Source organism: Lagopus leucura, unplaced genomic scaffold (genome assembly GCF_019238085.1).
Source record: "Lagopus leucura isolate 7727_CA_CO unplaced genomic scaffold, USGS_WTPT01 Super-Scaffold_100035, whole genome shotgun sequence".
In the NCBI taxonomy this organism is placed as follows: Eukaryota; Metazoa; Chordata; class Aves; order Galliformes; family Phasianidae; genus Lagopus; species Lagopus leucura.
In genome coordinates, this window is record NW_024962284.1 from 4,548,479 (window position 1) to 4,571,802 (window position 23,324).

General features: G+C 40.1%; 2 protein-coding genes across 2 annotated transcripts in view; one reads left to right on the forward strand and one right to left on the reverse strand.

Annotated features, from left to right (window-relative positions):
- CCDC73 (coiled-coil domain containing 73) overlaps positions 1-9,774 on the reverse strand; it is a 53,062-nt gene extending 43,288 nt beyond the window's left edge. Inside the window, exons 1-3 of the mRNA XM_042882638.1 lie at positions 9,543-9,774; positions 8,994-9,051; positions 625-769 (exon numbers count right to left, since the gene is read on the reverse strand). Coding sequence (XP_042738572.1) covers positions 625-769; positions 8,994-9,051; positions 9,543-9,774 — 435 coding nt within the window. The remainder of the gene's footprint in view (positions 1-624; positions 770-8,993; positions 9,052-9,542) is intronic.
- Positions 9,775-14,598: 4,824 nt separating this feature from the next.
- PRRG4 (proline rich and Gla domain 4) lies at positions 14,599-21,649 on the forward strand. The gene is made up of 6 exons (XM_042882783.1): positions 14,599-14,672; positions 15,076-15,190; positions 18,106-18,269; positions 19,461-19,509; positions 19,872-20,007; positions 20,715-21,649. The coding sequence occupies exons 1-6, from the start codon at positions 14,628-14,630 to the stop codon at positions 20,941-20,943; spliced, it is 738 nt and encodes a 245-aa protein (XP_042738717.1). The 5' UTR covers positions 14,599-14,627; the 3' UTR covers positions 20,944-21,649.
- Positions 21,650-23,324: the final 1,675 nt, after the last annotated feature.

Consider the following 23,324-nt stretch of genomic DNA (forward strand, 5'->3'; position numbering starts at 1 on the left):
CTCCATCACTGCTTCAAGCTGTGACTTCGCATTTCTGCTACAGCATTAACATCAGTTTTGAAAGTAAAGACTCACTTAACCAAGGAAAATCACTTAGCTTCTTGAGAAAACCTTGACTAAAATGAGTCACTTGCTCCTGTAATATGGCAGACACAAAAGAGACCAAACAAAACTATCCCCAAAGATGAAGCTTTATGACACTAAACAGACTCCAACCAAAGGGATTAAAACAGCAAACACAGCAAAAAACAACCAGTGTAAATGAAGTTTAGCTAACACCTTCTGGTACACTCCTGTATTTATCATGCCAGTTACACCCTACAGACTTTTTAATACGAAAAATAAATAGGCAAGGCTAAACATTGCCATTGGGGCAAGAGTCTAGGGATCAAACGTGGTGAATTTCAGAATTAATTCTGCACAGTGCAAGTGTTTCCTTGTAAAACCTACAGAAAATTTCAGTTACAGTCACTGCTTTAATGACGTGCAACTTTAAAAACAAAATTACAGTTGGTGAAGTCCTTAAAATACAATGTGAAACTGAGCCATACCTCTGCAACATTTTCTATGATGGTAGGCAGGAAAACAAAATTAAAACATCCAAAACAATATAAACACGTTTACCCTCCTTATACGCAGTTCTTCTATAGTCTCCAATAAACTTGTTTTGAAGTCCAAGAGACGAATGGAGAGCAATGTCTCTGATGGACTCTGAAGAGTGGAGTCAAGCGGCTGCATTTTAAGGTCTTCATCCATTCTTAGGGCTTGTCTGCAATGGAAAAATGTACATTTTCTCTTTGGTTGATCTTGAAGAGGATATTCAAACGATAAGAAAAATGCAAATAAATACATTTTGCAAATAGTAAAACTACTTGTTAAAGCCATTATGCAATCTTTTACATTTCCATTTTAAATTAACATATGGTACTGTTAAAAAAAAAAGCAAAAAAAAAAAACCAACAAAACCCACCAGCTCTACCATCAATTCACAATATTTATTTACTTGTTTCTATGTTTTGAGCTTAGATTTTTGTTTTAAATGAAGACCACAGTGAGCATAAAGTAGAACTTTATTTGTCCCCAGAGCTACTGCCCTATGCAGGCATGAAGGTACAGAAAATAATACATCTGGCCATTGAAAGGCATAATTTTCCCCAGCTTGAGATTTCAAAAATAATAATTCAGGCTCAATTTTGAAGGAGATCTTCCAAATGACAATACTTGGGATTTCTGACTCTGACCTTTCAGAAGAAAACTTTCCCCTTCTATTCCCACGAGATCTAGTACTGATGTTTGGGCTCTGAACTAGTTCCATCAACTGCAGTCAAGCAAGGAGCCGCACTCACTTTCATACGCATCTCTAGGGACAAAGCTCGTTTGTTAGTGACATCAGGGATCATTATTGTACTTTTGTCAGTTCAGTCAGCATTTGATTTACAAAATGCACTCTCCATACTTTATATATTTCGTTTGAGAACGAATGCCCAACAGCCCACCTGAATTAACCCAGTAACACGCACTGCTTCCGCACACTCTCCCGTCCCTGGGACGCGCTCCGTACGCTCAGCACTGAAGAGGCAGGGGCAGGGCACAGGAGTTACGACTGACCTGGCCACTGCCACAGAGCTCTTGGGAAGGAATTCCTGCAGGAAGAGCAGAGACCTGGTCTGTATCATGGGGCCATAACAACTACAAATCAGGACTCGCCGCTTTTTCTGCTGTTGTCTAAATAAAACCCTAACATAGATCAACTTTAAGCTGCTTGCTCACGGGTAATAGATTGATTCCCTGTTCAGTTGCCCCACCACAAGAAGTTATTTCAACTAAGTTACTGAAAACACGTTTTTGCTAAAAACAAGAAAAGACCTGGCTCATTTATGTCTTCCACCTTAAAACATAACTAATATTTACTGATATTTGTTTATTACTCAATGTGAAATAGTTATTTAAATTTCTTTTTCAGTGTCTAAATGTGTATGTTTGAAGGATTTCTAGGGGAGAAGAGATGAACAGGGGTCCAAATAAGAGCCACATACAAACAGTTACCACTTTGGGCAGCCAATCTCTTGTATCAACATGCACAGAACACGTATTGTGGCCAATCTGCAGCATTTTAGGCAACATAGGCCTATTTTGTTACTTGTGAGGGTGTTTGTTTTTTTGTTTTTAAGTAATTTTTTAATATTAAAAAAGACCTTTTTAGCTAAAGTGTTTAGAGTCAATTAGATCAGGCCCCCAAATGTATTTAGCAATTCTTTCTTCCAGGCTCTCAACATTGTTCCTTACCAATAGATGCTGCACCAGTAATTCACAACGCACAAACATTTTTAATGCTGTATCAAATACTGGGAAGTTATCATAGCTGCAAGACTAATAACAGAACACCATGCACAGTAAATTAAATGTTAATTTCAAATTGGAATCATCCCATATTCTGATCTGTAGGGTAAGATTTTGTGCATGAAATGTTAAGACATGACACGTGCTCTAATTCTGCTCCTGTCAGCTCCAATTCCACACTGGAGTTCAGGGATCCCAAAGCAATGGGCTTTCATGGGGCAGTACTGCTACCACATGGAGAATCCCAGTATTCTGTTTTACCAGAGGGGATGAAAAATAACTGTTTTTGTGTAAAATCTTGACATGGAAAAACGATGGCCTATTTCAGGCCCTCAACCTACCAAGTTGGGTGCATCTGAATTTCAGTTTTCCCATTCAAGTCAACCAGCAGTTGACCTAAAGCAACCCTAAACTGGGGTTTGTGATTTTCTTTCCCATCACATTTGGGAACTGCTTTCTTAGGGAAATATTTTCAAGCCAACGTTACACTCTAAGGAATGAAGGACAAGAGGCCTCAGGCATCCCTGGGCTTTCCTTCAGCTCACTGAGCTCAGCAGGAGCACTGGACAAGCAAGACTTCTCCTTCCTAAAGCAGTGAGTAAGGATAAAGGCTTTCCTTGCTGAAGCTCATTGAGACTTCCCCCATCCCCTCACTGCAAAGTTCCATTTTCTCCTGTGCAATTTGTACTGGTTCTGCCACAAGGAGGTCAGGCTGCTTTTTCTAAGGCTGCAACAAAATGCTTCACAGCCCACTGCTGAAAACTGCAGGGCTCAGTATGCTCTACGAGCTCCCTCCCCTCTGAGCTGAGCGCTGACACTCCTGGGGTCTTCTCCATCAGAGAACTTTGTTACCTGCTAAGTGCTTCACACTATGCTTGAAAGAAACAAAACCATACCAAATGTAATAATGAAGGCACAACATTAAATACTTAAAGATAACTAACATATACTCATTAAATGCCCGATTCTGATACATTAACACAGCTGTCTACAAATACTCTGCAAACACGTGATAAATAACGAGTGTCCTTTCAACAGAGCGAGCACTAAAACAGTTCTTGTGCAACTAGAGATATTCCTAATTAAGTGGATACTACTTCAACAACTGCTATCTGTCAGAATACTTTCAAAATACAAAAAACATTCTGGAAAATGCACCCCCAAAATTCTAAAAAATTAATAAGTGAAAATGATTAAAGTTGTACACTTGAAGCATTTACTGCAGTTGCTTTTCTGTGTTTCTCTTTGCGCTCAAGAAAACAAGAACAAAAATTACTTTTTAAAAAGCACATTATAAAATCCATTTAAACACAATTTTAAGTGCCATAAAGGGCTTTCTATACTTCGAAAAGCACTTATTAAAAATTACATCTTAAATACCCTACACCAGAAAGTAAGTTAGCCCATAAGCCTGATAGGGGTCAGGGTAATAACACAGAATGAACAAATTACACTGTCATTCCACTTAAATTATTTAAGTTATTTAATTTGACCTGTAGATAGTCTCTTGTCTTCTCATCATGCCTGACTTTTAAGTGGGAGGTCTTCATTCATGATGATCCTTTAATGGAAGCAAAGCTTTCTCCATTTAACCCATGGTGTTATCAATCATGTACAGGGATAAATGAGGCTGTAAGATTTTGCCAGTATCACAAATGACACTGTGACCCGAGGCCAACATCTTTATTTGCTTCTCCAGTGATTCACTTCAGCAGATATTAACCAATTTTATAATCCATGAAAGGCAAAATTAAAGGACACCATCCATAAAACAGAATAATTCCTATCAGCAACAAAGTGATGTCTGTATTATCTTATAAATTATACGGCCATACAGTGTAGTAATGTAATGAAGTAAAGATGGTAATAATCAAATGCCTAGGGCAAATGCTAATATGCATTTAATCACTCAGCATGAAGCCATTTGTCACTACAGTTGAATGCATGTGTACATAAAATACATGAGTCACGTCCTTATTGTTATACTATAACAGCATCAATTTCACACTATCATTTTACCACAATAACAACTGGAGGTTTTGATATTAACTAAAACATTCAAACACCAGAAGTGCAACTGACAGCAATACCTTTAAAAAGAACTACTTTAAAGGACGTTCCTCCTGGTGCCATTCAACTCAATACTTCTGAGCATTGTATGTGTGCAGAATTAATTTTGGGATCTTTTTATTTCATTTCATTTTTTAAATAAAACCCTTTAACAGTATTCTAGTAGCACACTGAGTGGCTGCTTAGAAACAGGGTAATTCATGGCATTTTAGCTAAGGTTGCATCAGTTCTTAGTACGTATCATCCCCGATGTGTAATTATTGTCACTTACCTGTTTAAAGGTATTTACAGATACACAGACACATAAAGGATAGCATTAAGAAAATCAGACCTTTATGTTTAAAGCGTCTGCATGCAGGAGGAGATGAGCTGAAACGTAAGCATCAAATTCCATACTTGGTGAAATACAGGAATCAAAGACATCAGCAAAGCTGCTTTACCTTCATTAGCGACTTCTGATCCAAGGACTGACCACAATATGGCTACCCCATCTGATGGGGAGACACTGATGATAAGAAACAATTCCACCACCCCTAAGCGTTGGATGCGGCCCCATAAATTTACCATTTTAACTGTAAGAAATGTGTCTGTGACTATTTGCAAAGAAAAAGAAACAACCCAGCACCAACTGAAAGAAATTCCTGCAGATACATAAAGCATCCACATGCACACAGTCACAGCAAGTCAAGGGCTAGAATTTAAATCTGAATATGCTGTTACTGTAATTTCAAGATGTCAGCAATGCAGTGGAACCATAAGGTAGCTTAATGTTTAACAAGCACACTGCATATTTTCTTACAATCAAGTAAAGAATAGAATGCTGACCAAATAAGACGCTGACCAAATAATTCCCTGACCAAAGGAGATGTTACTGACATTAAAAAGACAGACAAAATAAAATCACATGGCAGAGGACAGCATTGCTTCTACAATCCCTGATGCCCAAGAGAGTTTAACTGTACTGCATGATCCGTTAGAAGATAATGCCTCACATATATATATTTTCTCTTTCTGAGGACTCTTTTTTGACACTGTTGAAATACCTGCTTTCATTGCAAAGAAAATAAAAACAGATTTTACTAACCCATTGCCATCTTCTTTTAAAAATACCCGACAAGTTCTTAATTTCTATTACAAATTGACTAGAAATTAGGCAACAAGCATTCAGGTGTACCAAATTGGCCTTAAAAAGGCCTTTACAGAGCCCAGAATCTCTGTGAAGATGTACGAAGTACTGTGCCTGCGGGGAAGGAAGCAGGTGCTCACCATTCTCCAGATTCCAATCATCAAGCCTGTCTCACACCTTGGTTGCATAAACCAGATGGGATTCCACTATGAGAAGATAACCTACTGACACAGTGACATAAGACTTGGACAGTAAGACAGTTTGGTACATCTCCTACATAGAGGCAACAAGATGACAAGACTAAAATAAGCTACACCAGGTAAGAGCTGTAGACTTGCTCCAAATCCATCATTTAAATATTTATCTGAGTTAACATCTATTTTACTGGATCAAGAGAACTACAGCATATTAAAGGCTGTAATTGACAAAACATTATTTGTAGACAGCACCCTCCCTACCACTTGTGTGTGATGGTGTTCTTTTTTCCCATATTAGATCTGGAGAAATTCTATGGGTAGGGTTATTTATTTTTAAGACTTTACTGGATGAAAACTATTTTATGCAGTTATATTTGATATTATCTTAATCCATTTTTTAGTTTAGAGATTTATAGAAAAGGCATTTTTTGCTTTCAGTAGAACGTTGCAATAATTCTCTTTTATCCTACATCGTCCAACACCCCTACCCCTTTAGGAAAAACACCGCCTTTCAGAAAGTGCAGCAGATAGCAACACAACCAGCTGAGCGAGGATTTGCTGTTATTTATGACAAAGTAATATTGAAATAGGACTCCAGAAATGCTAAAAAAAAAAACACAACAGAAAACAACAACAACAACAACAAAATCTAAGATACCTGTAGTTGGATTACCTTAAAGTAAAAATCATTCAAAGCATGGGGCAGACTTGCAATTTTCCAATGCAGAAAACTCTGATTTATTGAATTTTATAGAAAGCCAAGCAGCACTGTCAATGTAATGCACTAACACTGAAGTACTACTTGACACTGATTTTGATTCTGGATAAATGTTAATTCATACAAAAATACCACAGAATGTTTCTTATCCCTTCGCTACACAGATGTGAATTTGGGGAACATACACCATTTAAGAACAGCTGCCCTAGGTCAGGCAAAGGGTCCTTCCAGCTCACTAATTTATTGATAATACATAAAAGTCCAGTTGTAACTCTCCCCTACTAAATGGAAGAGAACAGTAATTCTTCTCCTTGACCTTGCAACTACAGGATTCTTAAATTAGCCCAGAGCACTAATTTGGATCATGTGTTGCTTTTTATAGAGTCAAGTACAACATTCCTATCAGCACGCAATTTATGTTTTGACGGTATACCTTAGGGATTGGTGGAACCAGGCTGCTTCGAGGCTTTTGGGGAGAACACAATCCATCTTTATTGATAGATTAATAAGATTTTGTTGTATCTATTCTTTTTCATTTTTCACACTTAATAAAATTAGAGGTTATGCTTTTATTAATTTACCTTAAAACAGGACAGAATTATTCAGAGGGCTCATGACAAATTCTGAACCCAAGACTGCCATTTTAACGTATTGCTAGTTCCTAATGGAAGGAAAGATGTTACTCTTCACTGCTCTAACAGATGAAGAATTAAAATAACAGCTTTGTTCCATGTAATAGATACTCCATTAGTCAGCACATTCTATCCAAGAAAGATTTTTGAACCTGCTGTTGTTTCCTCTTTCCCAAGGGGAAAAAACAAGCAAATAAACCAGCCCTAGCCACAGCAAGACATCCTCATCTGTACTATTCAAAGCTTCTGGCTCAAATTCAACTACATTTGTTTACGTTCAAAGTGAGCAAAGATTTTCACTCTGGGAGCTGTGAACTTGTTCTCAAGTTGCCTCTGTCAAAGGAAAGTAGGGTATCCAGAGCATGGGGACAGAGTAGGCCAACATTACAACCTTAATAAAGCACAAACTGCTGTTTGTTGTACCTCTGTACAGCGTACACAAACGAAAGTGAGGCAAACTGAACCAAACACATTCCTGAGAGAACCAAACCAGTGACCCAGAAAGCACATGGGAAAGTTCCTCTAAGTGAGATTCTATTTTATTTCATCTGTAAGATGAGATTTTAAGTGACCATAGGCATTTCAATCAATCATCACAGTGCTCCAACACAGCTTTTTTGGATCAGAATCCAGTGAGTAACAAACATGGAGCTGCAGTTAACGTAACTTACAGTTTAAACTTTTGTCTGGTACTCCCCAGTTTGTATTGCCTCCTGTTGAATTCTGGATGAAATTTAAGAGAACTGAACTAGTTGTCCAAGAACTACTTTGCTTTAGATTTGCATTCCCTCTCCTCTCCTTAAGAACTCTTTTGATGAAAATTTATAATCTTCCAGGCATTAAAAGAAAACAAATAAAACAAGTTGATTCGCACATCATGCAAGTTGGCTAAAAGGTCTAACAAGCACAGAACTGTCTGGAACCTTACCTTCTTTAATAATAGAAAAAAGTGTACTGTATCTGTCTTTGATAGGACAATACTATGTTTGTTTAGTTGTTTTTCATGCACAAGAAAGATGACAAAAGAGAAGGAGAAACATCAAGTTATTTCAGGTAAAATTTCAGGGAAGGTAGGACAATTGCATTAGAAATATGGGTGCATTTGCAATGTGCTGGTAATGAGATTAAAGTTTCCTTCTCTTGCTAACCTTTCCATTCCAATATTTTTCAATATTTAGCTGATGCACTCTTAACTATTTTTATAAAGGCACTGTTCAATCTACATTTTTTGTTTTAATAAACACAGTACAGCTTTCTGTCAGCCTTGCACACAGAGTGATTCCAAAAGCAGCTTACGGTTTTTTCTTTAATAACAATAGTGCCACCTAGTCGACAACCTAATGAACTGTGCTGGCCTGACGCTGTACTGTAATTACAGCTGGAATCTCTGAATAAAATTGAACTATTGAACTGTTTCCTAAAAACATGTATGCACAAGGATGTACACCAGTAGTTATCTGTAGTTAGAGCAGTGAAATAACTACATCAAATATAAAACAAGGAAATACTGGGGCTCACTACCATCAAGCAAGGAATTAGTCTATACTAACAGATTTTCACTGAGGACTGTATAGAAGAAAAATACATTATTAAAGAAAGTTGTCAGTTACAGAAGCATCACTCAGAACCATGTTGAGCTGTGGCACTTTTCTCATTAAGGGGAACAAAGGGGAATAAATTGCTCTTTGCCAAATCTGGACTGGGGAGAAATCAGGAGAAACACTGGAAATCTGCAGTGTCCTCAAGAGCAGCACTACTGATATTTGGGAATATAGTGATATTCCCAAAGCATTGGAAAGGAGCTGTTTTGTATTCAGAAAAATAATGTGCTTTTTTTTTTAAGTGTGCATAACAAATGAATACTTTGAGCAATACTTTTTCTCCACAAATTCTTCTTGAACCCAACTTACGCCAAACTGCTATTAAACATTATGAGACCCTCGTGGTAAAGCTCCTCAAGGAAGTAAGCTGCTCACAGAATCATAGAACAGCTTGAGCAGGAATGGACATGAAAAAGGACCAAGCTCCACCGCCCTGCCACGGGCAGCATTGCCATCCACTAGATCAGGCTGCCCAGGGCCCCATCCAACCTCACCTCAAAAGCCTCCAGAAAAAGGACCTCCACAGCCCTTTGGCAACCTGTTCCAGCACCTTGCCACTCTCCGAGTCAAACATTTTTCACCTACCACCAATACTGCCCACTCAGCAGCTCCAAAAGGAGCTCAGAAGCACAGCAGCAGGCAGGGAATGCTGGAGCTCTGCCTCCTCCTCAGCAGCGCTCCCAGAGACTGCCGACGCAGGCAGCCGTTCTCTGCTCCCTGGGTGCCCTGTCCAACACCACAGCTTCATGCACCCGGGGAGGCAGAAATACTCTCCGCTTTTTTCTCTCAAGATACACAAGAGACGACATGACAAGATATTTTACTAGCCCTACTCAGTAAATATTAACACGTACATACCACCAGCGCAAGGCGAAGCAGGCAGGAAGAGGAAGGAAACGCAGGGCCAGCCGGCCGCAGCCACCACACTGCGCCCACTGACGCCTTCCCGCCTCACCACACCAGGGCTGAGGAGAGCTGCGCTCAGCAGCCGCCTCACCTGTCTCACGCGGCTTTGTGCTTTGGCGGGAATATCGCCTCTGGCAACAGCACACACTTCCACGAGACCCTTCCCACCAATATCCTGCTCCATTTTGTTACCGTGGCACAGAGGGGCAGGCTGACAAAATGGCACTTGGCATGGAAACACAGAGGAAGCAAAGAAGCATCACTTGAGCAGGAAAATGGCACCCACTGACTTCCATCAACGCTCACTGAACCACAACTTCAGGTATGGCCCGAATTCTGCACAAGTCTTCATTGTTAATATCGAAGTTCACAGTTGTTATATTTTTTACAAATCTAAACTGCTTTCCTCAAACTGAGGCTGTGTTAACATTGCCTCCTTACATTAAGGAGAGGCTGCACCAATGCAAGTGTGCTGCCAGGCCCTGTGAGATACTTCAGTCAAGCAAACACAGCCTTAAGACAAAAAAAAAAAAAAGTTTCCAGCACTGCAATCCTGACCATCTCTCAAATACACTTTTCAAATACCTTAGAATAATTTGATCTTTTTTATTCCCCCCCAGAAACAACTTTCTTTAAGGTCAAACGAAAAGATGGCCTTGTTACTCCATTGGAAAAGTCAAATACATATAGGAATATAAAGCCGATCACAATTTTTCCTTAATTTTTTTTTTCCTGCATTCTTTTAAATTCTTTTATGAAGTAGACAAATAAGCTGTTATTATTAGTAGAAAAACAGGACTGGCAAATATCACCCAATTCAACTGATGGCTTTATTGGGAACAGCATGAGACTAAGTGCCCAGCGATGTCTGAAAAACATAAGAGTTAGTTTTGTTCGGTTTTCTTTTTCATAATTGTACTACACAGAAGAAGCTGATGTAAGAGACTGGGGGCAGGTGAAGAAGCAGGGACTCTTTGGCTGAGTGGATGTATTACATTAATTTCTTAATATGTGAAGGAGTGGATTACCCCTCTAACAGCAATGGGAAATTAGTTTCTTTATTTCTTCATTAAGACTGTGGGAGGGAAATTAATTTTCTACTCTGGTTTTCAAAATTAATTGAATATATCTTTATTAACATGATAAATATGTACACATACTTTTTGGTTGAAAGAATTCTCTAAATTAATCCTAAGCAGACATTTCCCAGGCAGTTTGGTAGCACATAACTTTCTGTTTAGTTTCCTAACATTATAAAACTGATTTCACAAGTCCAATCTGTTAAAGCTACCTATATAGAAGAAAAGCATCTCAAAACAGTTTTTCTAGACTCATTTGTGCAGTATCAGTTGAATAGCATATTATTTATTCTTCACTTCTTCCTACTCCATTATTCTTGTACCTGCATTCCTGCAGCCTAACATGCACCTAAGTGTTTATGTTTTCATGCATGTAAGCGTACGCAACAGAAATTGTCTTTTGATTGCTCTAAAAGGAAAACATGATTTCTGAAAACATAACCCACTTAGCTGGAAAAAAGGGTCTAGATTTGCACTTAGATGAATTTGCAAAACATCTCCAATTGCTCACTTCATTTCCTATGCAATGTCTTCATATCTGTATTGTACTTCCTATGATGTACTTCCACCACTGCATTGTGATATTATGTCCTTTAGAACTCTTCTAAATACCAATAGCTTTATTATTTAGTCTCCTATTGCACAATTACTACAATCATTTCACCTAATATCTTTCATAATCAAAAATGTGAAACACAGAACTTGGGCCTTTTGAACCAGAACACCAAACCAGTGGTGATTAGCAACTTTCCAACTTCTTGTATAATCAGTTAAAGACCAGATAGTTTAGAAACCAGCATGCTTTATTACACATAATCTCTGGACTAAACACAACCATATCACAGCAGTCTTGAAGAGCTTATTTCACAAGGAAAGGGAGATCTGTCAGTCCGTTGAGACCACCAAGTCCTTCAGCCTCTTTTGGCTGACAAGCACAAGAAAACTCCTAACAGAACATCTTACAAGTTAATTTTCTCAAGTATGAATCAAATGTATTAATCAGGGAGTATAACTTATTGTCTCTCTTTCAATGAGCATTACATTCCATGTTATTTTATGAGTCTCTGTCTCCCTGCATAAATAAGTAATCCTGTCTAAAGCAATACAAATAAATGCAAGGTTACCTCCATTTCTTTTTTCTTTTTTTTTTTTTTTTTAAGTTGGTTAACAACTTCAACCATCGTTCACAAAGAACTACTGTATCAATCATTTCTTAAAGTCTTAAGAAACGATTTAGAAAATGATTTCTGTGAAAGGGTGCTGCACTTTATGTAAGCTGAAATACAAACTCTAACCACTACCACCACCTCTCAAGTAAAAGCCATGCATTTTTCTGTCTACACTAGGAAATAACATCTTCGTGTTCACAACAAAATGATAAGTACGAGGCTATGAATGCAGAGGATCAAACTACCTTCACAGTCTTTGAGAAACAAGAATATTTAAGGACTGTCTCAAGTAATCACCTAGATCTTCCAAATTATTTTCTAGCTGATAATATCATTTATGTGCCAGAATATATTGCATTCATTCTCTAGGTTTAAAAAATTTAAAAAATGTTTTTTAAGTTACACACAAAAGAAAAACATCCATGTGGTCAATGTTAATTTACCTTTGCAAAAGAGTTCTACAAGTCACCTCTTTTATATGGGCTCCATACCAACTGAGTTCTGCTGAGTTCTTTTAATTAAACTCTTCTCCACGAGAAAAGGCAGAGACAGACTAGAAGTAAAAAAACAAACAGCAGGGATAAGTTGCAACTGCTCTCCTCCCTAGGAAGTTAATAGGAAGTTCTTGTTTGGTTTATTAAACAAAGGATATCTTAGTTATAGACATCAACTACAGGAATTAAACGTACAAAGTTTATACTGAACAAGAAAAAGACAGTCTCAGAAGCATTAACACATTACTGTTGAACCTGATTAATGCCTTTTAACAAAATAGATCTCTTTGAAAACTGCTGACAACAGCATCACAAAGTACAACTAGGAAAAAAAAACCAGAACAAGTTCTTTACTTGTTTTGATAACTAATTATCTCATTATTAGCTTGCTAGAAAACTTCAGTCTCACATGCTAACCATAGTTTAAAAATACAGACTGTATACTCAATGAATATTTGTTAGAATTACAAAATAAACAAGAGAGTTTGACAAAGCAAACAATGAAAACAAAAAGAGAACAGATAGAAAGCTCACCCCTACCCTGGGCTCACTCACAAAACTCCAGCAGAGCAGATCTCCAGAAGAGCTCCTTCCCCACTGGCAGCCAGCTCTTCAATAGGTCTAGGAGGGGTGGAGCCAGGCAGCACAGGTGAATTGCCTCCACCTGTGCTCCTCTGGCTGACTCATGGCTTGTCTCAGGTGGTCAATCAGAGGTTCAGGCTGTGATTTAGCAGTTCCCATACAGAAGTATACTCAGACTCCTGGTGTTGATACAGACTCAGTAACCTTTCCCCATATATAGCAAAGAATTTGCATGAATGGGGCAACAGTAAGACATGCTTGTCACATTGTAGGCCCACGCACCCATAAGTCAGATTATAATGGCACGGTGCAAATGCTATGAATGTTTAGAATACAAAAACAATGCTCAGACTTCCAGCCCAAAGTTGTCTCTTTCCTTCTTACCCACGTGAACTTCCCAGATTAAAAAAAAACGGCAGCACAGCTAAAGGTGCCACAACAGTTGTGTAGCACATTACCTGCCTTCGTGAGACGTCTCAACAATTTAAAGGATCTATAGAATCATTTATTCAGCAAAGGCTAGTTCATCATGTTATGGGAAATACTGAGTCACGGCCTGAACATCTGATTGACCACTTGAGGCGAGCAATGAGTCAGCCCTGGGAGCACAGGTGAAGGCAATTCACCTGGCTCCACCCCTTCTAGACCTATTGAAGAGCTGGCTGCCAGTGGGGAAGGAGCTCTTCTGGAAATCACTTCTGCTGGTGTTTTGTGAGTGAGCCCAGGATAGGGGTAAGCCTTCTATTTATTCTTTTTTTGTTATCATAGTCTGCTTTGCTAAGCTCTTTTATTTGTTTCATAATTATAGCATCTTAATATTTATTGATTATGCAATCATTAAAATCATTTAGAGGCTCACTGTTTTAAATAAACCAAAACCAGAATGGCCTGTGTTGGAAGGGACCTCAAGGATCACAAAGCTCAAGCCCCCTGCCATATGTAAGGCCCCCAACCTCCCCATTTTACAGCAGCCCGGCCTGCTCAGGGCCCCATCCAACCTGGCCTTGAACACCTCTAGGGATGGACAGGGCATGGAGGTAGGATTGCTTTTGTTATTGATGTGCTATTACAAGTGCTGACATCCACTGCTCAGAAATTATGGTTAACAGTGTAGATGTTCAGAACTAAATATTCACGTTAGGGACACAATTCAAGTACAGTTGTGTGTAACAGACTGAAGAACAGCCTGTGTTTCAGAAAGTGAAGTAGGGTGAAGAACCCACCGGGTGCACGGCCTCTGAGCTCCACTAGAGGGGCTCGTTTAATTAGGCAACAGCGTAGTTCCTATTCGAATGGGGAGAGGTTCTATCTGCAGTTTATCGCACCATAACCGATTGGTAAATACTGCACAGTACGAGATGCTGAGTGAGAACTACAAGAACTTCGCAGTTAAGAAGCTGCTCGGTCCTCCGTTCTAAGGGCTTTCTGTTTCTCATTCCAACAGGTAGTGACTGGGCACTCTAACCATCCTAGCGTTACCTGATAACCAACAACCTACGCTGCTCTTTTTGTGCACGCTTCTGCTCTCTCAGGGCTCGGCCGTGCAGCGAGCGCACACGCAGCCGCACCACGGAGCGTCCCGCAGGGCTGCCTCAGCCCTTCCCCGGCCGTGGGACCGCCCCGACGGGGCGCAGCCGGCGGTGCGGGGCGGGTGCTGCCCTGGTGTGCACCGCGCCCTTTCCAGGAAGCGCTCAGCGCTGAGGACGGTGGCGGATGGTTCCGGGCAGCTGGCTCTCGGCTCGGAGCTGCGGCGGGCAGGTATGCGCGGCACGGCGAGGGCTCTCTTTCTCCTCGTCGGGGCTCTCAAGCGTCCCCTCTTCCGTGGGTCATCGCGGTTGTTTCAGTGGCGCGCGTTGCTTGGAAGCCCGCAGTTACCTATGGAGCGATGGGCGCTGCCTCAGTCCCGCGGCGATGGCCGGCCCCGAGGCCCGTCCTGCCCCAAGGTCCGTCCGGTCCCGTGTGCCCCCGTGCCCCCACTGCGGGCGGTGGGACAGCCACGGCAACGTGTGCGGGGTTACGCAATGGCACGCAGGACCTGTTCGGGTCGTGAACGTCGTGTAGACACTTGCGTTGGATTACTTCATGTGTGGGACTTGTTCGGGCTTCGTCATTCGGGAGGTTGCGTTGTCAGTGCGTTGAGGTGCGGGTTTCTGTCGGGCAGGTACGCACCATGCTGGGGCTGCTGCTGCTGCTCTGCCAGCTCCAGCTGACCGCGTCGAGGTTTCTTCACCGCGTACAGAGGCTGAGCAGCCCGGAGCAGCCCGACGCCACGCATGGTAAGGCACTGCCAGCACGAGTTTGTGCTTTCCGGAAAAATAGCCATATCTTCTTAACTTTGTTTCTCCTGAGTAATCTTTTGATAGTACTTTGTTTGCTCCGACACGAACGCCCCCTATTTATTTCCTTGGAAACGACAACAGATACGAAGACCACAGTAACACTATTTGTCAGAGCAAATTCTCAGCTACAAAACACTGTTTTTCAACGTAGTTGCTACCATTAACATTCTGATTTCAGCAGTGATGAACAGGAGTTACTTCTGTGTCAGACTGCTGCTCTGCTGCCATCTATCACACGGCAACAAAATAGAGCAGGATATTGGTGGAGAGATTCAACCTCTGCTGCCATGCCACCAACGTCCACCTTTGATGTTGTGGACATACACCATAAAATAGGAGGCGTTACTTTTGGAGCAGCCACATTTTGAGTACACCACATTACAGTTTTATTTGAGTGTCTAAAACTCATTTGTATTGAAAGGGTTTATTTGCTTGTTTGCTGAGACTGATATTTTTCCTCAATACCATATCCTTTACACCACCTTCAAACAAAGCACAGTGCTGCTATTGCAGTGCCTTCGTTTGGAAGGTAGAAATCAGTGATGTCTCCAGGAAGGACTCAAGTCCTTGTGACACACGTGGGATACTGAACATTTCAGTGTCAGGGCTTCATAAGTGAATTTGTAAGATATCTGCCCTGTCTTCTCAGTGAATGAGGAGTGCCATGACCCTAGCACAGGCTTGTCAAAGCTGTCACATAGAGGAGGGGACTCCTTCAGGGCAGCAGGTCGAGCAGAAAAATGCTGAACACAGGTTATTCATTAAAATCTGTTCTGCTGTGGGGCAAAACAGAGAGCTGCCAGGCTGCCTCTTCCTTATGAGTTCACAGCACAGAACCCTCCCCTGGCAGTAAAAAGGCCCAGATTGCTCCAAGGTAGAGCTGGAAAGCAAGGGGCTCTTTCATCCAGTGTTTTAGCAAGCAGAACAGTTGCCAAGAGTGTGGGGTACCTGCAGTGAGAGGTTACACCTTCAGCATCTTCTGAGCATTTTACCACCAGAGTGACTTTATTCAGCACATTGTGTGGATGCATTTTTAATTAAATGTGCTAAAACTGAATTTACTATCTTGTTATACTGTGGCTCCGGGACTGCAGAAGTGCATCTAGCAGAGAATTCAAATTCATCTGTTTCATTCTCCAAATACTTCCTTAATCGCCAGGTCATGTGCTATTTGGAGGTGGAGACAGGTATGTATTGATTGCATCCTACAAAGTGATAAAGAGAGCAGATAAACAGATGAATACTGAGAGAGAAAGAGCTTGTATCACTGGGATTTATTAGGGTTCTACACTTCACATTCCTTAAAATGCAGCAATTATGTAAGATAAGTGGGAAGTATAGCTAATGTTGCTTGCAGTAAGGAATGAAGCACTTCCTAGCAAAACCAAAGATCTGCTCGCTTATTCAAATGTGATTTGCAATGAACCAAAATATGGATAATATAGTATTTATTGTAGCATTTATTGTAATATTGTAATTGTTTTCCATTTCCATTTTTTCTTGTCTGAAGACCATATCTCTAGTTACTGTTACTTACAGCATCAATATTTTAAGCATAGGTTATCATGCGACTACTTAAGTAAAAGATGTCTTCTTACATGTGCATCCTGTTCCTTCTATCCATGCTGTAATATTTCTTCATTACACTGCAATATTAAAAGCATGAACAACCAATATGCGGGTTATACTTGCATTTTCTTAGCTTACAGAGAACAAAATGTTTTGAGATAGCGCTGCAAGAGCTATCTAACTATGAGGGTAGAAATTCCTGAATGATATGATAATCCAGCAAAACAAACCAATGAGAACACAGCTAATTTGTAGCCAAATACCTTTATTCTGAGCCTCACCCCCTTTTTTAGCTATCTGACTTGGTATAGAAAAGTGCTGTTTGTGCATTGCCCTTGCGAAAATAATCCTCTACCTATGTTACTGAACCAAATAGTCTGGATTTCTTAGAGAACAGGTTATGCATTCACTACCAGCCAAGCCAGAAAACTAGTTCTGTTATATGAAGATGATATTCCTTAAAGGAAGCTGTACAAAGAACGGGATAAAATTTGACTATGAAGATGTCTGGTGAGAAAATGCATTCCTATGTTCCAAAGCCTGCTGTAGTTTCACTAACTCTTCTGGAATCTTACCTCACAGCTTACTCCACAGGGCCTTGTGGCACCTGGAGGAAGCACGGGAGAGAAAAAGAATTAAATGTCTTCAGAAGTGTCTGCTGCCAGTAGAATTCCTATCACACACTACTTGAAAGCAAAGAAATGTTTACACAGGACTTTAGCTAGTACTTGCTGTCACAACAGTGAGAACAAATGTGAAAAGAATAAGGCTCTGCTGCTGTGATTTAAATTCTGAATTGTGTAAACAAACTTGCAGAATATTGATAGATGTATTTTGAGGGTTGTTGGGCTTTTGGGTGGGGGTTTGTTTGTTTGTTTGTTTTTTTTTGCTTAGTTTGAATGTGACTGGATTTCTGCGTTCTGCAAGCATTACTTTGTTCTGAAGGGCTCTGATGCCCACATCCCAGGAGGAGTAATACTGAAACTTAAACTTTCAGCAGCTGTCAGGAGAACCAAATACTCTTGGCCAGTATTAGGGATAGCTGAAATGCTCTATGGGAGGAAAGTATTTCTATTTTATATTACATAGTTAGAAAAGATAGCAGCAGAGTCAATGTTTTAGGAGAAGAGCTTTGTGCTCCTTTCTCCTGTATGTAGTTGAGATGTGCTAGGGGAAGAAGTGGATTCAACATCGTCCTATAGGGTGTTGCCCATTCTTTAAAAACCAGAAGCTTTGGCCTTCCAAGCTTGTTTCAAATAACTTTTTTGTTTGTTTTTAACTAGTGTTCACATCAGCAAAGGAGGCCAATTTATTCATTGGACGACATCTTCTGAACAACAGATTTGATTTTGAAGCATTCACGCCTGATAACCTGGAAAGAGAATGTATGGAAGAGCTGTGCAGCTATGAGGAGGCCAGAGAAGTTTTTGAAGACACTGATAGAACGGTAGTTGTTCAAACAATGTAATGCACTGAAAGAGAATGCTGAATAGATGATTGCTGTATTTCAATCCTGTAGCCCTGAAAAAATAGCACAAGTGAGACAAATGCTTGTTCTATAGTGGCAGTAGAGGCCCAAATTAGATGGAATTACTGCTCTAGATACACAGTGAATGGGCTTGCATATGCACTATTCCCTTCAAGACTTCAGACAAGGGCTCCAATTCTGTGACAGAAATGTAAATGAAACTTCACAAGTATCTCTTGTCATAGAAGAGTTATGCCTACACATATCTACACATTTCAGAATCTCACTGTTTTTCTTAGCAATTTGTCAGCATCCAGGTTAAATGCATTCATGAGCTCCATGTATTAATTGGCTGATTTCATCCCTGTCTAATGCCAAGTGTTTTGTAAGACAGGAGTACAAGCTACATCTACAGTTTAGCTATTGAAGAGTATTCCTGTAGAATCATCTTCTAAATTGCTGCATATATACAGCTTGGAATAAAATTTTTATTAAAAGAGGAAATACATAAAAAAAACCTTTTGGCCCAGCAGTAGAACATAATGGCTGTCTGAAGACTGACTCAGTGCAGAAAACAGTACTCTCTTCTTGACCTTAGATGTGCTCTGCCCTAACTCAGAAAGGGCAAGAAACACCTGAAGTCGAAAATGTTGGTTTGCAATTGTGAAAGCATTAGATCAGAATCTTGCTGGAGTTTTTTGCTGTCTATCAAATAATCAAGGCTAAATGCTGCTGTACAGCAATCGCGCAACGTAAATGTTTTTCTCTAATATGAATTCAAATGCTGTTCATGTGAATGTCTGATTCTTAAGAACTTGCTTTACTCTTTTGTAGGGATTTAGGAAGGTTAGCTGCAGGCATTTTTTGTATCAAAATATGTGCTAGCCTTTGCTGTAATCAGGCAAAAATATCTCTGTATGAGCTAACATCAGACAGTTAATGCAGTTTTGTTGTTCAAATCTGGTATTATCGTCTTTCTGAAGTTGCGGTTTTTATGCAAACTTGAGTGTATGACAAAAATATGCTGGGATAAGCAAGTTCAAATCCTTTAGCAAGAGTTGCTTCCATTCATGCCGTTGCTGAATTTTGCTACAGTGCTGCATTGAAAAAAAAATGGTCAATAAGCCAATTATGGATCTTCTTAACATCTGCTCCTTTGTATTTTTAAAGACACAGTTTTGGAACGACTATTCAACTAAAGGTCCTAGAATAAAAACAGGTAAGAAACCCTTTTCTTCTTTTCTCATATTGCAGTATTTTATGTTTATTCTAATACATCCTGCATTCAGAGAGCAGATCTACAACTCAGTCAAGGTCACAAGTACATGAAATAATATTTGGAAGGCACTGGAGGAAAGACTTCTTCCAAGTTTCACGTACAGGAAAGGAAACGTCTGCTCACTTGCTTTAAGATGAACGTGAACAGCAATCTTAGGTTGGATTGCACAGATATCATGGCTTCTCAGAGCAAGCTAGACATTTGTGACAAAGAACAGCACAAGAAGAATAGTACTTCACAGTATAAACTGTCAAGAACACAGAAAGAGCCCTATCTGAAAATAGCCCATGTTTTATTTTCAGGTGATGAAACACTACAAAAAATAAACGTTACAGGACTTCTAATTGGTCCAATTGCTGCTGGAGGAATGTTAGCCATAATTGGACTACTTATCTTCTACTGCTGCAAAGATAGATGTAAATCAAGGCAACCACCAGGGTAAGGAATTTCATTGCTTAAAAGCAAGACAAGCAGTTTGGTCTCTGAGGGTGGCATTTAAAAACCACTAGTGGTTGGTCTGACTGTGTCCTCGGGGAAGCCAGTAGGAAACTTCTGACTTTCCTGGAAGCAAAATTATAATGGTAAGCACTAGTTACTCTGAAGTTAATCAGTAACACATAAGCATAGAGCAACAGAACAGCACTCGCATGGCTGACATAACTTCTGGTCATTGTTTTTTTTGTTTGTTTGTTTTGTGTGTGTCATCTTAAATCCGAAACACTGAAATACAGCATCACTTAATAGGGTGGGGCCTACAATGGAAGGTCTAATGTGTTTTATTTCATGCTTAAAAGTAGATTTCATGCCATAAGGAGCATATACTCCATGTCAGATGTGAAAAGAATTAGGTTGGAGAAAATGCTTCTCTGCTAATTCTCTAGCCCTGATCGTTCCTTCATCATAAACTTCAAGGAGCACAAGAGGACTCTCTGTTCTCTTCTCCCTGTAAATTTAATGAACTATTCCTACAGTGTAGCTTGAAGAGAGTATTTGGATTCTGGTGTTTCTGATCATTAAGGGCAAGGGTGTTTGTTTTGTTTGGGGTTTTGTTAGTTTGGGTTTTTTAATTTTGCAAGAGTGACGACTTCTTTCTTTCCTTGTTAAAACAAAAGCCACTGTTTATGAATGCTTTTGATGTCACTTAGGCATTTGGATCATGGAAGAAGCAGAAGACGTAGTTCGACTTCCATCTTCAGAAGGCACGAAGAACTTTCTTTAAATCCACTTCCTCCCAGACCTGATGATTCAGGACTACCAACTTATGAGCAAGCAATTACTGCAGGCGGGCAACATGACGCACCTCCGCCCCCCTACCCAGGGCCCCCAAAATGGGTACGGGCGTTTAGGAAGTCTATGTCACTTCCTGCCCCTTAGCTACAAACCTCCTCCTAAAGGGAGGAGGGATCACTGAGGTATAACAAACTTTTAAAAAGTTCACTACCTTGCATATTGCAAGATGGTTTACAGAAATGTGAAAGATTGTTAGCACAGCTAGGAGCAAATCAAGATCCCCTTGGGACAGTGAACTGTTGCAAAAGCTGCAGAACCATTCTTTGCACAAGGGTGTTTCTCTAAGAAGAGAGAATGTATGAAGAGTAAGTCTTGTACTGCCCCTCTTCCACACGCACTTTGAGCCATGCCATCATATTATTGATGTTTTATTAATAGTTTTATCTTGTTTCTTTAGAAGGAACATTATTTTAATTGGTTTTATTGACAGTAACCATTTTTTGGTGACTTAATACTTTCAGTCATCATCATAAGTCTGCTGTGTTGTTTGACATTGCTGCTGTATGGATTTTCTATTCATTCTAGTAATAGATTTGAGTATGAAAATCATGCAATGAGTTTATCTTGCAAGTGTGAATATATTTCTGCTTCTGGATTACAGTGGTTCATTTTAGACTATGCTGGTAAGCATTACTTAATTTGATGTATTTTTGTGATTATTATTTTGGATTAAAAAGAGTAATTAGTTGCATGGCACATTGCACACTCAACAAAAATGTATGTTAATCAAAAGCTTTTTTAAGTTCTTTATTACGAGAGTGGTGAGGGGCTGGAACAGCTGCCCAGAGAGGCTGTGATGCTCTGTCCATCCCTGGAGGTGTTCAAGGCCAGGTTGGATGGGGCCCTGGGCTGCTGTGAAAAGTGGAGGTTGGTGGCCTTGTGTGTGGCAGGGGTTGGAGATTCATGATCCTTGAGGTTCCTTCCAACCCGGGCCATTCTGTGCTTCTGTGATTTTGATGCTCCAGCTTGTTATTTAGAGAAAAATATCGAACAAGTAGAGTACTATGGGCCTTTGGAAGAGACAGGAAGAATGACAAATATAAATTAAATGGAAGTGTTAGCAGCACTTTCAAAGAGAGGGATTTCACAGGGCTCGTGAAAGTTCAGATTCTTTAGCAATTAAACTACAGAAATAGTACAGAAACTGCAAAAACTGCACCTTCTGTAGAGTGTAACACTTCATATGTAATCAGCGAATCTGCAGTTCGGATCCTGAAGGTACTGAAGATATGCAGGCTGACATTCAGATAGTGGTTATGTGCAACGTAGCAATCTGCAAAGGACATATATCATTAAAATAAGCACAACTTAAGCTTACCTCATCTTAGGTGGGGAAAGAATTCCCAAGCAGTTCACTCGTTGCCTGTTTTCTAAATGAGATTCTGAGGAAAAACTACACGGTACTTCATTTCTCTCAGAACAGGTTCAAACATGTCACAGTACTTCAATGCTGTTAGCCATCACCTTGGCCCGTTTCCCAAAAGTCAGTTTCCGTGTTGTCCTTTCGACATCATACAGGGTTACATCATGCAACCTCTTACAAATGTGGACAGGTGATTACTTACAGCAAATAACTGAGGCTCACAAAAGTAGTCTCCAACTCTGCTACGTGTTTTCTGCATCAGCAAAACAAGAGAGCCTACTATTTCATTTCTCAAATGCTCTGATGAGAAACATTATAAACATGACATGTTTTAGGTTTTTCATAAGTGGGTGTGCGTGCACGTGTGAATTCACTGCAAGAACAAAAACAAAGTGCCACGTGGAAGTGTATTTCCTCACTGCAGGTCAGGAAAATGTGAGTCATGAAGCATTTGACTCTGGTTCTATCGAAGTCTACAGCAATCTTTTTTATTGGCTTCAACTGCTCTGGGATTGGAGCCAGAAATGTAAGAACTGATCGCTTCTGTTAATAAAAATGTACTGTGCTGCCACGTTATTTAAAAACAATACTGTTCCCAAACCTGATTTAAATGTTATTCTGTTGTCCTGCTGACGCCCACTAACATTAAAAACTGCAAAAAGTCTGGTTTATTTAAAACCTCCCCTGCCAACAGAAGTTTTACTGCTGCTGTCCTCACTTGTTCCATGCGGGGAAGAAGAGGAAAGAAACCCCAGGTGTGAAACTCATCTATCAGACACTTCAAGTTCATTCTCTTTGCGTTGGAAATATATTCATTCTTGTACTGTACAAATTTATCCCTGCATCATTTTCACAGTTAAGAAATTTCACATTTTCCCCTCAGATGCGTTCAGCGCATCTCCACAAATGCCGTGCTCTTCGTTCAGTGGTAGCTTCTGCTTGCAGTAGTCTCTGAGCTGTGTGTTCGGTTTTTGTGACTTCATATATTTCAGCCCTCCCTCTGCCCACCCAACACAGCCTTTTGAATGCACTTGCCCTAGTTATCTTTTCATTCCAACTTTAAGTGCTGGCATTTTGGGGGGAGAGGCAGCAATAGTTAAAA

What these genes read in the sequence shown, in the direction of transcription:
- PRRG4 (XM_042882783.1), top strand. Translation starts at nt 14,628, where the DNA reads ATGGTTCCGGGCAGCTGGCTCTCGGCTCGGAGCTGCGGCGGGCAG. An exon ending in CTCGGAGCTGCGGCGGGCAG is followed by an intron (nt 14,673 to 15,075) that starts GTATGCGCGGCA and finishes TCTGTCGGGCAG; the next exon opens with GTACGCACCATGCTGGGGCT. An exon ending in TTGAAGACACTGATAGAACG is followed by an intron (nt 18,270 to 19,460) that starts GTAGTTGTTCAA and finishes GTATTTTTAAAG; the next exon opens with ACACAGTTTTGGAACGACTA.